The sequence below is a fragment of the Callionymus lyra genome, chromosome 12 (genome assembly GCF_982586985.1).
Source record: "Callionymus lyra chromosome 12, fCalLyr1.hap1.1, whole genome shotgun sequence".
Taxonomy (NCBI): Eukaryota; Metazoa; Chordata; class Actinopteri; order Syngnathiformes; family Callionymidae; genus Callionymus; species Callionymus lyra.
The window spans coordinates 18492673-18510875 of NC_141829.1; the positions used below are offsets into that span (position 1 = coordinate 18492673).

The following is an 18203-nucleotide window of genomic DNA, read 5'->3' on the forward strand; positions in this document are numbered from 1 at the left end:
CTTTGTACTCAAAATCGTTTCAATGGCTTTAATGAGATCGTAAGCGATTGTCTGCCAAAAGCTTCAAAGCACTCTTTACGTTTGCCTGAAAGAAAAAAAAAGGGTCCGGAGGTGCAAATGTTTGCAGCATTACATTATCTTTATAAAGGAATTCAGCTGTGATTTAAACAGACATTTTTTTTTAAAAGTTTAATAGCGCAGATGGTTTAATTATTGAGGTCATTCTAGACTCAAATCCGGATGTGTTTATCTTTCACTGCCAATGTTTCTTTTTTCCACTCGTGAATCTCTGGCGGTACACCTGCATAAATATGTTATAAGAGGTTCAAAGTTCTGTCTGTGCTCCACCTGTGATGTCTAGTCACGTAAGTTCAGGGGAGGGTCCGCATTAGCCTAGTTTTTTTTCCCTCAGCTGATATGACAGCAGATAGATGGAATGCGCTGGTCAGTCTCGGGCCACGGCGACATCACAGATTATGAAGGAAAAAGTCTGGGGAGGAGGGACAAATCAGGGGCACCTCGCTGACCTACATACTGAGGAGGTTTTTTTGGCTCAATACAAACTCACCCGGACCCCAGCTGAGAAACATTTGCTCAGGAATGTGCTCCAATACACTCTGTATGGTCTGCACAACTGCCAGTTACTGATCAGCTTCCCTTTGGAAAAGAAACTTAACTGTTGCGCGATAAAAGTGTCTTTTGTCTCAAGAAGGCACTATATTTGGAAACATATAACGAATATACTGATTAACTAAACAGAATCAACAATTTGATTTATGCGACCTAAAAAATACTAAAAATGTTCTGTGATTGTTTGCCGAGCCCAATAGATAGGATACAATACGATGAATACAACTGTAAGACACGATACACAGATATGGTAAATACGATAGATAGATATGTTAAATACAATGGATACCATAGATACGATAAATACAATTAATATGATATGATATCAAGATACGATAAATACAGTAGATAGAGACAATAGATAGTAGTAGATATAGTAGTTAGATAGATACGATAGATAGACAGATATGATAGATACGATAGATGGATGGATGGATGGATGGATGGACGGACGGACGGACGGACGGACGGACAGATAGACAGATTTACAGATAGACAAATATGATAGATTCCATGGAAACAATCAATAGGATAGATATGATGGATAGTTATGCTTGATAGATGTGATAGATAGATCCAATAGATGTGATAGATACGATAGATAAGATCAATACGATAGATAGATATCATGGACAGATACCAAAGATATGATATATACGATAGATAGATATGATACAATAGATTACAAAGATCTGATCGATAGGATAGGTCCGATAGATAGTTTTGCTAGATAGAAAAAAACAAAACAAAGATATGATATAATGCAATGCGATAGGATACGATAGGAAAGGAAACGATTCGATACGATACGATACGATACGATACGATACGATACGATACGATACGATACGATACGATACGATGCGATGCGATGCGATGCAATGCGCTCCTGATATGGACTCCTTTGGAAAATACCTTTGGTCAATTAGGATCTTTACTTTATTTATCCAACATTGCAAAAGTGAACTCATTCAACCAATTTAATCATTCCGGTGAACGATGAGCATAATCTTAAAACATGCATGTATTCATTAAATAAATGATAAAGAATGTTTCTTAATGTATGACAGTTAATTCTGCTTCAACCAGCTTGTAAAGAAAATGGATAATTTATAACTTCATACATTTTCTACATATATCATCTGTTTGGATTGTGTCAAGAGTGGTTCCCTACAGATCTGCCCATCAAAGACGTTGTAATTACCACTTGGATTCTCATCAATGTGAAGGTGTAGGTTAAATTCATAAGTCCGCTCACATCGTATTTCATTTAACGTACGTGCTGCGAGAAGCCGCCGGACGCCGCCTGTCCGCGATCCATACGTCTATATTTCCGATGCTAATAGCGGTCGGGATGCTGAGATAGAATTGATCCGCGGCGGCGAAGTGGTATGTTCAGGGTGAAGAAGCATCGATTGTCTTGCTGAACCAATTCACGGACGAACACTGACATTCAGGTAAAAGACACGACGTTACGAGAGCAATGCATCACATTTTCTGCTGGATTAGCAAAATCACCTCTTGTTGACCTTTTCTTTTGCTTTTGCCAAACAAAGATGGATATTTATCGCCATTTCGATTCATTATCCAGATACCTTTAAATCTCAGAGGAATGCCCGTGGAATGTTCCTCGCGTTTATCGTCATGTAGCCTATTTTGGAGGCAAGTCTTCCATGCTGTGCACAGTTCTCATTAGTTGCTTCTCAGCTGCATGAGATGGTTGTTAAAATAGATTGGAAATGACTGTGAAGTTGACGATAATTGCCATTTGAGCCGAGAAATCCAATCAGTTTTACCGTCTGCTTGATGCCCAGAAGAACAGGATTATAGAAACAATTTCAAAGGACTTGTCATGGCGACAATATTTATAACGACCATATTGTTTCTTTGGTAAGTAACTCTGTTAACTGGTGATGGGTTGTTGAGGCTTCATGAAACAGTCTGTTATAGCGACACTGTATCATGATACAGTGTCATTTCCATTACACATCATGAAAGAACACTAGACGGCACTTTGTGTTTAAAAATAATTCCAGGTTTTGTTGAATAAGTAGATTAGAACCAAATATTATAAAGCAGAGAGTGACATCTAGTGGTCTTTCAAAATTAAGACACTGTATTGTGATACAGTGGTTTCACTACACAGGTGTTTCATGAGGCGTCATCACTAATATATATCATATAAACGCTAAGATCAAACACTGTCCAATTTGAATTTGGGCAATTTTATAAAAATGTACAACTCGTGAAACAATTAATGAGGTATCATGATACAGTGTCTTCATATTAAAAGGCCACTAGATGGCACTCTCAGTGAAAAAAATGCCAGGTTTCATTTAAATAGTAAATCAGAGCCAAAGATTATAAAACAGAGAGTGACCTTTCAATATGAAGACTCTGTATCATGATACAGTGATAAAGAGCTGTTTCATGAAGCCTCATCAACACATCACTACTACTCTATAATTGTTGAGACCGTTAAGTACATTTCAATTGTAGGCTAATGCTAATTCAGTTAGAAAATTGTGTACATCATTACATATTGGATTTTAAAAAATTTAAAGTATCAGCATAATTCAATTCATTTTAATTTGATTAAACATTACAACAATTCTTTTTTCCATATGTTCAGTTCTTCTATCTCATATAGAGAGTTGGAATGGGGGCTTTATTTTATTTAATTTATCTCAGAGCAGAACAGAACAGTTTTCTATCAATATTCATGACACCATGTAGTGATGCATTTGATTTTCATGAATTAATGTGAGTCGGAATGTATTCATTATCTCCCAGCATCCCTCTTTGTAATGCTGAAACATTTTAAATATACATTTAGACCAGTAACTCAGTCGAGTACTATTGAGTTATTATCCTGTCAATGGCACAGAAACACATTTACTACCTTTTCACCTTTTTACTTTCTGCATATTAACATAAAAGACCTTAGCTATACGAGATAATTATATTTTTATTTTGAATGAAATCGACTAAAAACATCCATTATTCTAGACAGTAATCTGAATAAAACAGGGATTTGATGTTTTGATTTTTTTAATCTAGAAAGAGGTGATAAAAAAGCTCTTAAAAGAGTGATTTTTATCTGATGGGGTTGTGCCGCCTGCATGCGTTTGAGCTGGAGGGAAATGAAAGTTAAAACGAGAGTGAGCAGAATACATCTGCCTCTTAATACCTGTCGGCCTCAGCGTGAGGTCGGCGAACAAGTGGCAGGGGAAATGACAGACTTGAGAATGAAAAAAAAGCTCTGATCTTTACCTTCTACCTTCTTTTTCTTCTTCTTAATAATGAGATTCTCCTCTTGTCCTTTTCTATGTTCCTTTTTTTTTTTGTAGTCACCGGCTTCCATTAATCTGAGGCAGCTGCTCACTGGAACGTCGCTAACCTCCTTAAAAGGACAGAGAGAAGAAAATGAAGGAGAAGAAAAAAAAAGATAGAGTTAAACTGAGAGACAATGAGGAAGAGATGGAAAGATAAAAATGATTTGTGTGGCCAGAAGAAAAGTTAACGCGAAACTTAGCAGACGGAACATTTTTTCTTGTACGTCTAAAAAGGGCGATTTGTTCTGACTTTGAATGTGAAAACATCACACGTTAAATGGTGTTTGAAGTTTAATTTGCAGTATTAACTCCCTTTCTTGTACTTACCCGGATTAAAACACTTTGTTCGTCCCGTGTCTTAATTGTTGTGGCGTCAGAAGTAGGATGTTCTGTAACTACAAGAAAAAAAGGTGCTCGCAGGAATGAACAGAGCGGCAGATGAAGGTCAAGAGATGGAGAGAAATGAGTGTGTGTTGCTGAAGTACAGCGGTTTGATTGATTGAGTGAATTGAAGGGTTGATTCCAGCAGGGCTTGAGAAATGGTGACTGAGTACAAGGCTACACACGAGGACTGCAATACCAACAAGCTCTTTTTCTCTGCCTGGAGTCGTTCATGACACCTGTCTGCTACTGAGAAATGATGGCTTGATCGTTGTATAATTTATGAGGATATCGTCAGCATAACGATTTATAACAATGAATTTGAGTGAAAAAAAATGAAATGTTAAAATGCACAATAAAAATTGAAATCTTAGGTTTGATTGAATTTATTATGATAAGTTTTTTGCAATTAATTCTGTTAGTAATACATTTAATTAAACCCAACTTTTAACCAAGTTTTACAAACTGAAGCCAATACGGGAATCACTGCAGTTCATCAAGTGTCCACTGGAGGCTGGCTGCAAAAAGAATGGAGGTTTTGTACAAATCGAGCAAAAAAAAATGAATTTTTACATGTTAAATAGGTACTAGTTTGATCTCTACTCCATCTATGTGGCCCGCATGAGTTTAAAATAAACACTATAAAACTGGCCATTTATAAGTTCAACCCAACACTTATATTTTCCTAAAGATCTTTGTTTGAATATATTTTTATTTTGTCCTTTAATGGATTTTGGTTTTATACTTTTCATAGTGCTTTTACATGATGTTCTTTAAATGATATGTATATAAAATTAAATATTGAACTATTTACTTGTCGCAGTTCTTATTTATATTTATTTATCATGCATTTTTTCTACATAGATCTTAATTTGAATATCTTTTCTCTCCTCTTTTCTGCCTTTTAATGTTTTTTTGTGGTGCTTTTATATGATATTTTTTAAATAAAATGTATATGAAATTATAATAAATTAAATGAATAAAACACAATTATGTCATAATAATTTGATGTATTTTGCAAATTTTAAATGGTAAACTATATAAAATGTGCAATGATTTTTTCAAGAATCTTAAAATAAAATGAATTCAAATTAAATTTTATGCAATCAAATTAAGAACTTTTCTTATTTTAGAATGTATTTTTATTTTTATTTATTTATCTTAAAGTTTTCTCATAACATGACCCCCGAGGAAATATAATTTCTCACCCCTGTCCTATCTTATTTTAAACACAAAATATTATTTTTTAAATCTACTTTGACGTTCGATCCAATCTTAAGGGCCACTTTAAATGATTTTGCAGGCCAGATTTGGCCTCCGTACCATGAGTTAAACCCGTGACCATGAGATAATGTCATCCATTAAGAAGGACATTTCATTCTCTCAGAACAGATCTTCTTCTCTTCTTCTCGTCAAAAAGAACAAACGGGTTGCGATTAAATAAATATGTCCCATTCTCCTCCGTCCACATACATGCCGTCGCCATGGCAACAGACAAGGGATCAATAGACAAAGCCCGTGATTTCAATTAGCTAAATGTCAGACACGTCCACCGGCGGCGCTGAGGCCGAGGACCACCAGGTCCGGTTGAGTATTCAGAGCAGGATCCCACAGGTTCCTCACTAACACCCGAGTGTCCGACTCGCCCGAGGCCACGGCTTTGAAGTGTCCGACCTGGAGAAACTCTGCAGTCATGTGACTTCCCTCCTCCTCGCCATCATGGCTGAGCTTTTGTTCCAAACATTCCCGAAGCTTTAGCTTCATAAACCTCACGTTCTTGTTCGTGAAGTTTTTTTGTTTTTTTTGTCCGGCTCTTACAGGAAACTGCAGCTTTAAAAAAAAAAAAAAAGAAGAAGAAGAGGGAGGGATTCTTGGGGGGAGATTTTCATGGGAATGAGTCCAGAGGAAAAACACACTCTCCAGATGTGGCGACACCCAGTGAGACACACAAACACACACGATTAGAGGAGGAGGTTACGAGGGTCCATAAAGGGGTTTGTGGAGGTTTGCTTGGCGTCTTGTGATTGGTCGGTGTTATGGCTCCTGTGAGGTCACAGAAGGTAGAATAAAATTACAGGGAGAAGTTTATTTCAGTCTCTCCGTCTCATCCTTTTCTTTAACGGTATACACCTTTTTTATCCTTTTATCACAATTTTATCCTTTTATCATCAGAGAGGAGGACAAGTGGAGAAAAAATCTTAATTTTCTGATCCATATCCACGCCTCTCAGAACAATCTAAGTTGTAGTTTATGAAAATATATCAGTACCTTTAGGATATTTAGAAGATTAAGTGGACAAATTCTAAATAGTTTTTTTTAATGAAATTATTTTTTTCTTTTTAAGCACTAAGAAAACTTTTTTTTATTTTATTAATTAAATAATTTCTATATTGAAAAGTTTAATTCGTTTTATTGATTATTTGATCAATTTATTGCATTAATTTGATGATTTAATTAAATAATTTGTATTGTTTTAAAGGTAGAATTGGATTTGTTTTTTGAATAATTTAATGTCCATTTCTTTTAGATTTAATTATATTTTTACAAGGTGGGTTTGATATTCTGATTCAAATAATTTAAAATAATCACAAATGTTTAGAATTATTATTAATATTAGAATCAGAATATCAAAGTCCATGTGTGAAAAAAAAAGTCATTTTAAAAATGTTCAAATAATTGACTTTAATTATACAATAAATACCTTCAATATAGAAATAAAATACATTAAATTGTTTTCAGCGATTATTTCTACCTGAATATAGTTTTTTTTTTTTGTATATTTGAGCTTCGGTTTAAAACGTTTGACCTGGATGTTGTTTCTCACAACTGCATTGATATTCAGTTTGGAGTCGATCAATAAAGTAATAAAAGCTGTGAAGATGAAGGATATTGATCAATGATCTGAAGAGAAGATGCTCTGCATTCACAAGTCGACGTGATCCTGGAAACAGGAATTTAGATTTTTTGCAGAAAAACGAAATCTGTTTTAAACAATCAATGGATATAGAAAAAGATTAATGATCTAGGAGACAATAAATGATTGGCAAACTTGGATTTAAACAGTTTAGAGTTTGACCGTGACAGGAAATGATTACAAGCAAGAATCAACTGATTCAATGCTGTTAATTTGAAAGCCGAGCGTTTATTTCCTGTTATTAAATGGTGTTTGGGGAATTTACCGTAAAGTTTAGCGAGAACTCTCCAGATTTAAGTTTGGCTCACGAGAGAAGAATCCTGAGCGACGGCGTTAAGACAAATGATGCTGTAATGACAGACCCGCCTCTTGTTGCTTCTGATTGGTTAATATTGCGTCAGGCCTTCTGTGATTGGCTGGATTAATGCAAACTGGAACCATGTTTATTATGATGAAAAGATGAATATTGAGTATTAAATGGGTCAATATAAGCATAAGAAAAACAAATAATATTTTATTTAAGGCCAAAATGTAGTTTTTAAATATTCCCTCGTATTTCTCTTAGTTTCACCTCTTTTATATACAATAAAATTAAAACCATTTCTGGTTTATCTGTAGATAAAGTCCATACACCTTTCCTACGCCACACAAACCTCTGTTACTTTGTTGTAAAAGTAGTTATTACATTAATAATGTTTTGTTGTTGTTGAGAATAATTACAATATGTATAACTTTAGACAACATTCATACATTAGAGAAACTGAGAAGTGTCAGATTTATATTTTTAAATGAATTTGAAACTAAATTTTATCTTTGAAAAATACATTTTATATATTTTCGGAGCCACAAGTATCATGTCAGGTCCTGTTGCATCTCTAAAGTATGTTTAATTGAGGTTTTTCCCGTGGATACTGATATCATCAGTGAAACTATAAATACATTTTTAGATTTCCAATGGTTTTAAATGAATCATGTCACCAGAAAGTGTTATTTGTAAAGTAGAGTTGCTTAATTTTTTTGTAGAAACGAAGATCATCTTCAAATAAAGAAATTTTAAAAAGAGCTATTTAGCTCATAACGTCCGTCCCTCTCAGCTCAGACTAACATCTGGCATCGCATTAGTCATTTGCTTTTCGTGCATTGCTCAGAGGTCTGGGTCCACTCAACATATTCATGCGGTGCGTGGTACGATCCGGCGAGTCGCAGCATCCAGATGGGGATTTTAAATCTTGCAGCGACGCATCAGTGCGACCGGTGACGATTAAAAGTTGCCGATTCTGCTTCCAGGAACTGAAGAGCAAGAGCAAAGTCTGCGCCAACGTCTTCTGCGGAGCCGGCCGAGAGTGTGCGGTCAGCGAGAAGGGGGATCCCAGCTGTCTGTGCATAGAGGTCAGTGGTCCGCCCAGAACTAGGAAGACGGTCGATGTTTAAAGGGAAGTTGTTCTTGTTCCTGCAGAGCTGCAAGCCCCACAAGAGGTCAGTGTGCGGAAGCAACGGCAAGACCTACAGGAACCACTGTGAGCTGCACAGAGACGCCTGCCTGAGCGGACTGAAGATCCAGGTGGAACATGACGGACACTGTCAAGGTGGGCAGAAGAAGACCTCACCGTCGTGACCCGACATAAGTATAGAAGACAAGAAACAGGGACATAAGCAAGGATTTTTTAGGATGGGTCATGTAGCTTGTACTGATGGGTTAATGAGGCTTCATGAAACACCTGATAAGGTATCATGATACAGTTTAAAGGCCACTAGCTGGCACTCTAAATTAAAAATGATGATGGTTTCATAGAATTGGTAGATTAGAGACTAATAATATTAGGTATAGAGTGACATCAAGTGGCCTTTTAAAATGAACACACTCACTACAAATCTGTGTCATGTGGCGTCATCGACCATAACTAATATATATGCATTATAATATATAAATATATATAGAGAAATACAGTGTCTTTATTTGAAAGGCCACTAGAATGCTCTCTCAGTCAAAACATAAGAATAAGAGTAGTAGTTAACTTAGAGCGGAGCCAAAGGTTATAAAGCAGAGAGTGCCATCTAGTGGCGTCTCTAAATGAAAACACTGTATGATGATACAGTGTCTTCATTTAATTCATTTTGAAAAGACACTAGATGGCAACCTTAGTAAAAAATTATGTGAGGCTTCATTGAATAAGTGGATCAGATCCAAAGATGATAAAGCAGAGAGTGACATCTAGTGGCCATTCAAAATGAAGACACTGTATCATGATACCTCAAGAACTGTTTCAGGAGGCCTCATCAACCCATCCCCAGCTAACGTGTTCTAGCTATTACAAGACTATGTCTCTTTAAATGATATAGCAGACAGACGTTGGCATCACTCAAACCCTTGTTGGAGCCAAGGTCACAAGCAAGCAATTCAAAAGCAAATTAATATGATGCATTTTTTGCAAATCGGTCAAGCTAAATGCTACCAAAACAATTTTGCAAAAAGATAGACTGTTGATGTTGTTTTTTTTCCTTTTAACTTTCATGTAAAGAGGACGTTTTTCTATGTAGTTTTCTATGATCTACCATAGTGTTAGATTGACTCTCTCTAAGGTCAAATGTACTTTACTTTGTTTTGAACTGATAGAGTTGACTCTGTTATTCTCCAATTAAATAACAAAATCTAAATAAAATTCAATTAGCTGCGGCCATCATGACAAAAGCCTTAATATGGCGGAAAAATGACAAAAAAGTAAATAAGGATATCAAAAAGCATTTAGCCATTACTTTATGAATGTTAATTTAAACTGAATTTTAAATGTATTTTAAGGGGCGGAAAGAAACACATTAACCGAGAAATAAAAAAGATTGAAAGGAAAATATCCAAATATGCAAATAAAATATTTTAAATGTGTTTTTATAGTTGGTTGTTTAATGGTTAATTCATAAACACAGTTTATCTCCTCTAGAGAGAGTGGTGAATTCTTCAAAAAGATTTATTGATCCAGATGGAAATTGGAAACGCCATCTTAATTGATTCACCCGTACCATGTTTTAACGTATTTTACTGAAAAATTCCATCAAGACTTGGACAAAGCCACACAATCTGATATCACAGAGCCTTCCTAAGACTTGACATCATCAAAAAATAAAGTTGACAAGTTATTTAAAAATAAAAATGTTGAGATTCTTTGTGACCTCTCTTGGTAGTGAGTGGTATCCCAGAATACTTTGCGCATCTAGACTGAAATCAATGGCAGTAAAACCAGGTAAACACTGAGCTACAAATGTAAGTAAATCTTGCACCTCAAAGAATAATCATTAATACATAAATTCAGTACTTAATGACAGAAGATATGCTAACAAAAATGAATTATCTTCAGTGTCACCTAATCTTTATGAAACTTGGAAACCCTCCAGTTGAACCGTGTGAGGCTATCGTTTCTACAGCCCAGTGAGGCGCCTGGAAGATAAGGCTTCTTATCCAGAGACATAAACTCCAGCATCTTATATTGACATTCCTATCAGCGGTGAACTTTCGCTACATCTTTGCTCCTGCTGGCCACGAAACATTGATCCGGCTCGATCGATGGGTAGCGTTTATGTCACGGTATCTCCTTCATCGACCTTCAGACCTCACAGTCTGGATGTAACAGTTAGTGATGACTTTGATCTCATTCGTCTCTCGCTTCTTACGCCCCTCAGAGAAGAAGACCGACCAGGCCGCTGCCAGTCCAGGTGAGTCCGAACCGGTCCTCGATCTAAAGGTGGTGTGAGCCGGAAATCTAATTCAACCCCCTCTTACGCTCCCCCTAGTGGTGTGCTACGCAGCCGACCGCAACGAGTTGAGGAGTCGTGTGATCCAGTGGCTCCAGACCGAGGTCGTTCCCGACGGCTGGTTTGTCAAGGGATCCAACTTCTCCGAGATCCTGCTCAAGTACTTTAAAGTAGGTTTTCCCCCATTCAGTTTCAATTAGTTGTTTTTTTTCCAAGTAAAAACGACCTGTTTATATCTACTCTAGACTGTAGCAAGAGTGGGAAATGATTAATCCTTTACATACTGTGAGTGAGTGTGTGGGAATATCGTTTTAAAAGACTAAACAAAGAAAAAAAAAGAAAAGGCATATCAGTTCTCAGATTGTGTTTTACTTAAAAATTTGATACAAAACCACCTTAAAACAATGATTTGAAAATATCATGAGCGAATATATCCACAAAAAGAACAAATAAAAAAAGGAAAAATACCCTTGAACCAATAAAGTTTTATTTTAGAGTTAAACAAGTCTTGTTCATAATAAACTTCATAAATGGTCGTGCGGTTTTACCGTGACCTTCTTAGGGCCACATAAATGAAGTCGAAGGGCCACAGATGGCCCCTGGGCCACGCCTGTTCTGCTCTGAATGTTTGAGATCATGGTGAAAGCCAATATATAGATTATTTAATTAAATCTTTATCGTTTTTACTTAATATCAATCTCATCTTGTCTGTTTTTAACCGTTCAGATGCATTTGTGGTTTACATACAATTGCTACAAACAACGAAAATATTGTTATTCATTTTGTTATTCTTTTTTTTTTATTTAGTTGGTGTTGTTGAAGGTGGTGAGGATGATGTTAGTGTATTGGGTCTTTCAACACAACTACAACTAGTTCTACTTTGCATTTTAAAAGAAAATATTTTTATTATATTTTTTTAACACACTTTGAAGACATATGTAAATTGAAATTTCAATTGTTTTCCACCTGAGACATACATTTGTTTAAATATTATTTTAATTTTTAGGTTGATGACTAATATCCACTAAATTTGAGACATAATATATAAATTATATAGAAAATATTTCTGGTTAAATGTCTTTAAACTATACATTTTATCAGTTTGTTATAAAGGGAGATTTAACTTTGAAATACATGCAAAGATAGACAGGGTTATCAGTCTGCTAAGCTAGCAATTAGCATAGCATTCCGCTTAAAAGCTTCTTCAGTTGATATTCCAGTTTAAGAAAACTCACTTTTAATTGTTTTTTTATTGATAATATGTTACTGGGAATAAGGGAAAGCTTAATAACTCAAACCTAAAAACAATAAAAAAAACTATTTAGAATTCAAACACACATGTAGCTCAGTAGCATAAATAGCTAGCATGTACACATCTATACATGTTTAGCTTCTCCTAACGCTGCCTAGCTCAGTTAAATAAATATAAACACTTAAATCAAGTAATATTTGTGTCTGTTACATGTTCAATTTTGCTCTAATTAAAATATATATATATATACAACAAATATTCATATTTTAACAAGTGTAAATTTGTTAGTGTAGTTTACATTAAACGGAAAAAGACCTGGAATCGTGTTTCATCATTTAATTGAACAAACCTTTCGGGCGATGGTGTCGTCTGCTCTCGCACAATATCTGCGTATTTATAATTCAACGAGCTGCCGGAATGTTAAGTCGCTGTGAAGAATCCATTACATAATTGAAACAAGCCTCGGTCCACGTAAGGCATGAGAATATATATCGCATTTTAAATGCACGCCGCCACAATCACGATTATTGAGACCTTGGACTGTTGCCATGGTAACTCTGGACATGCGTCGGTGACTTTTATTTATTTTTTAAATATTTTTCTTCCACAGAACTACGACAGCGGCGACTCCCAGATGGACTCCTCCGAGCTGCTGAAGTTCATCCAGCACAACGACTCTCTGGTGGAGATGCAGTCCTATGCAGACCAGGAGAGCAACAAGCTGCTCAGGTCGGTGCCAGAATAACCCGACGCTTTTTTCGATCAATATTCCTGTACGAGCCGAACTCGAAAGGAGAAGGTCTCCAGACTGATGAAGTTGCATGAAACGCAACGCCGTGTGGCGTCAGGCTTTTTTTTTCTGATTGTGTACTTGTGTACTTGTGTCCGCCACAGGAGTCTGTGCGTGGACGCCCTCATCGAGCTCTCGGACGAGAACGCCGACTGGAAGCTGAGCTTTGATGAGTTCCTCAACTGCCTGAAGCCGGGCTTTAACCCACCAGAGAAGAGTGAGCTTATATAGCTGATACTTCACTTCACATGACCTAAATCTGGCAGAGATGCTATAGAAGGGGGCCTCGAGGGGGTTGTTCAGGACTGCAGTGGCCCGTGGAGTAGAACTATAGGCAGAGTTCTCTTGTTCGAAGTACTGGATCACTTTGATTATTTTTCAGCAATATTTTCTTAGATACTATATTTCAAGACTTTATTTTCTTGATATTTTGACCTAAACTAATGGATTATATTGTCCTGCTCCATCACATTTTGAAGAGTTTGAAAAACCTGTGTGTTGTAATTGATAAAGACATGTCTCTAGTTCAACACTGCAGAAAACTGACCAGAAACTGTTTCCTTCAACTGAGGAAAATCTCTAAAAACTTGGAAAAATGTTGTCACAACGTTATCTAAAGCTTATAATCAAACATGTGTTTGTATCTTCTCGTTTAGATTATTGTTACAGTTTATTTTAGTGTCTTAACAGGAAGTAGGTGTCTCGCCTGCAGTTAATACATAACTGTACAGCGAGAATTCTCAACCGCTTTAGTAGAAGAACTCACATTTCTCCGATCCTTAAAACTCTTCACTGGCTGCCAGTTTCTTTCAGGATCTATTTTAAAATTGTGGTTCTTACTTTCAGAGTACCTTTTTCACACACTTTGAGGCTTATACAACGGTGCGGCTAATCTACGGATTTTTGCAAGCCTCTAGTAGGCGCTAGTGCACCCACTGCAGTGTTAAAAACAACTGTTTTGGGGAAAAAAAAGCTTCTTTTGAAAAAACAATCATCATAACTCATCTCTAAAATCACAACACCTGTGACTTAAAGACTTCTATAAAAGTTTTTTTAGTTTTATTTAGTTGATGTTTCTTATATTCAGGTGCGCTCTATACTCCAGTAAATACAGTAATTATTTTCTTAAATTGCATTTTTCCTTGCCAGGGCCACATTATTTGTTATTAATTCTGTTTGTGTTTTCCAAGTAGTTTCCTGTTTAAATATAAAGTATAATTTATATTTTTTATAATTTATAATTATACAAATGTTTTCAATGAATATATACTTTTCTAATTAATAATTTGTTTTCACATCGCCCTCTAATGGTCTAAATAAGTGATTAAAACTATGTTTTTTGTAGACGGACATCTTGCTCTTTAATATTAGCAAACTAAGATATTATAATTATAAAATAATGTTAAAAACAAAGTTATTTTGTTACAACCTCACAATGAAAAACACACGGACAAATGCATATGAAGAAGCATATAGGGTAGCGGTGGAAGAAGGAAATAGTGACGCGGTACATGAAGTTGCCATAATTGAATCGATGGTGAGACGGCAGCGTAAAAAAAAGGACTTTATGCATAAAGACAAAAAAAAACTGAAAAAAGCAAATTGCCTGATCTTTAAAACAACTTTTCTTGATGTTATTTTATCCAGTCTTTTTACTGCTGTGTTCAAGCACCATTTGGGGAAAAAAACTTTATTTAATTAAAAAAATTTAAAAAAGTTTTCACGTGAACTATCTCTTAGTGTTATTAGCTCATGTTAAACAATGTTTTTTCTTTTTCTTTTTAAGTTATTTAAGCTGATGTGGCTAATGTTCAGCTGCGCTCTATGCTCCGATAATTACTGTAATTCTTCAATTCATTTTGTTTTTTACATCAAAACGAAAAACCTACATTTTCTAAAGATTTTACCTTTAATTCCAGCATTTTAACCTCATGTTTGGCCACAATATTTGATTTTATATATAATTATTTTTTGTTTATTCAAGTAGTTTCAGGTTTAAATAACAATACAGCCTATAATATAAATGTGTTTAATGAAAACTCTCATAAGAGGTTTTCACGTGACATTAAGGATTTAAATGAGTGGATTAACTCACTAACAATTTAACCTTTGGACTCGAAGACTCTATTGTATTATCAGTAAGATTTTAATTGGATCATAATAACTTGACATTTTCCTCTAAGGTATAAACAAACTAAGATATCGTTATTCACTCTCATTAGTGTGAGAAAACAGTTGCTCTGGGCAATTATAAGTTTTTAACTCGAGTTATCTCAGGGTCAAGGTGACCCGAGGGCCTGAAAACAAATGTTTCTGAGGTATCGAGGTGAACCCGGAGACAACACAAGGGATACCACAATCCCATTTGATTTTTTTTTTGGCTTTCGGGTCACCTTGACCCTGAGACAACACAAGGGTTAAATTAATTTAAATTGTTATTGAGCCAATTGTACGATAATATATAAGTAAATAAGTAAGTTATTTGTATTTATATAGCGCTTTTCCAGACCAGGGTCACAAAGCGCTTAAACAATCAAAACAATATTCAATAAATTATATACTTTAAAGGACTGAGAACAACATAGGAGTTCCATAAAATCAATGAAAAAGCCTGAACAAATAAAAACTTCTCCAGATGTTTCTTGAAAGAGTCGGTAGACTCCCATCATTACGCTCAGATTTACGGCATTTTTTCGCGTCAAAATGATTGAACTTCTTCAAAGTTCACAGGAAGTGCTCTTGCAATGTCACGGTGAAAATTAGGATTCCTGGCAGAGCGCTGAACTCTTCTGCCTCTCCAGAGTTCACTGCTCCAGGACACACACACACACACACACACACACACACACACACACACACACACACACACACACACACACACACACACACACACACACACTCAGTGTTTACCCAACTCAACCCTGAATGTCAGGAACTGACGACTTCATTCCGGTACAGATTCAGGCTCACACAACACACACTTTTTTTCTTTTTTTTGTTGTTAATTCCTCCGCTGCTTCTGCAGAGTGTGCCTTGGAGGACGAGACTTATGAAGACGGAGCAGAGACTCAGGTGGAGTGTAATCGCTGCGTCTGTGCTTGCGGCAACTGGGTCTGCACCGCCATGACCTGCACCGGTGAGTCTTCAAATCTGTATTCATTTCTGCATGTGTTCAAAAATGCACAAACTTTCTTTTTCCAACCGCAGAGCAATTCTTGACCATTTATCTCCACAGATAAGAAGGCCACCGTGGATGAGTCAGCAGATGCCGAGGCAGAGATGACGGAGGACGAGTGGAACCTCCGTGTGGCCGAGCTCAACAAGCACCAGGTCTGAATGCGAGATGAAGCATCTGTGCTTTGACTTCTTCGATTATGTATGCAACTCAATACGGCTTGTGCTTGAAAGATAATCGCTGGTCTCACTTTCGAAAACAAAAACCAGAACTCGATATGAAACCTGCAAGAGATACAAAAAATAGGTATCACAATGTAAAGACTACAATACATTATATTTTGATACTGTGGGAACAAGTATTTATTTGTAGTATTGTCGAGTTCTTGATCCTGTGTCGCGGATCACATGACTTTTGATGAAATTTGTTTTTTAAAACCAAATTATGTCCAAAAATCCACTTTAAAAATCTGCTGGAGTCCACTGTATCCTCTGGTCCTCAGTCGTCGCCAGGATTTCATTGTTCAATTCATTGAATGGATGGTGAGACGGCAGCGTAAAAAACTGACTCGAACAGAAAGGCGTCAAAAGCACCGATAGGAAACATTGCCTTTTTTTTATACAATTGTTTCACTGTAGTGTTAAAAACAACCATTTGGGGGAAAAAAAAATGTTATTTAAAAAAAATAAAAATTAGAAAAAATGTTGTACCATAAGCATAACCTTACAAAAATACTTAAAGACTACTGTAAATCATTTTTTTTGTTTTAATTAGTTGATGTTACTTATATTCAGATGCACTATATACTGCAGTAAATACAGTAATTCTTGGATTCATTCAGTTTCTTTTTTTTGTCGACCACACTTACATTTACACAAAGTTATCCCTTAAATTCCTGCATTTTCCACTGTATCCTCTCGTCCTCGGTCGTCGCCAGGATTTCATTGTTCCTTTTAGCTGCTAGAAGGTAATGACTGCTGCCATCTAAAGGCCAGGAATTCAATTGCAACACAAAAATGAACAAACTCCGTAAATTTGTGCGTGTTAATTGCGAACCAAAAAATGGTGTTATTTTATTTTATACACAATTTATTGAAATATAAACCATCGAAGAGTGATGATAACAATAAAGCGTGGTTTAAAAGCTTAAAAAAACATACGAAAAAACGATACATTGCTGGTGAAATTGGTGAGTACTTTACTCTGGTGTCGCGGAATTTACAGAACACATGACTCGTGATGAAATTTGTTTTTAAAAACCAAATTATGTCCAGAAATTGGCTTTAAAAGCTGCTGGTGTCCACTGTATCCTCTCGTCCTCAGTCGATTTTTTTCCCAAAAATTTCAAATAAAAGAAAATGGTGTTATTTTATTTTATACTCAATTTATTGAAATATTAACCAACAAAGCAATGATAAAAGTAAAACATGGTTTGAAAGCTTAAAAAACGAACAAAAACGATGCATTGCTGTTAATTATCGTAAAAGTATCGTAAAAAAAAAAAGAAAATTGCGTCATATATCGGTTTGTCGATATTTTCTCACCTCCTGTTGTGACACAATCGCTGACACGCCGACAATGTGTTCATCGATTCCAGGTCAGGTTGACACTCTTCAAACCTCATGGTGGAGATAAAAAAAAGTCCTGGCGCTTCTCGTGAAGGTCAGGAGGGAAGATAAGGAAGCATTGATTAGAGCGTTGGGAGGTTTGAGTGACAGCGTGGCAGCACAATCTCGCTCACCTCAGACACATTTTCTTTGACATCACGTTCTCACACTTCTGTCGAGAAGATATTCCAGAGAGAGAGAAAAAAAAAAATTCCCTGAAGCCACAGACGGTGTAGTTATGTTATTATTAACTTCTGGTTTGCTGAACCTTAGTCGACTTTTGAATATATATTTTATATCTAACATTTTTCTTTATTGTGAATAACATTAAACTTTCTTCTTCTCTGACACTATTACTACCTATAATCATAGTGA

At 35.9% G+C, this 18203-nt stretch overlaps 1 protein-coding gene across 1 annotated transcript in view; it reads left to right on the forward strand.

Moving 5' to 3' along the window:
- fstl1b (follistatin-like 1b) overlaps nt 1–18203 on the forward strand; it is a 30319-nt gene that overhangs the window by 8485 nt on the left and 3631 nt on the right. The window contains exons 3-10 of the mRNA XM_087804843.1: nt 8548–8649; nt 8717–8846; nt 10933–10965; nt 11044–11174; nt 12867–12985; nt 13151–13263; nt 16072–16182; nt 16282–16376. Coding sequence (XP_087660969.1) covers nt 8548–8649; nt 8717–8846; nt 10933–10965; nt 11044–11174; nt 12867–12985; nt 13151–13263; nt 16072–16182; nt 16282–16376 — 834 coding nt within the window. The remainder of the gene's footprint in view (nt 1–8547; nt 8650–8716; nt 8847–10932; nt 10966–11043; nt 11175–12866; nt 12986–13150; nt 13264–16071; nt 16183–16281; nt 16377–18203) is intronic.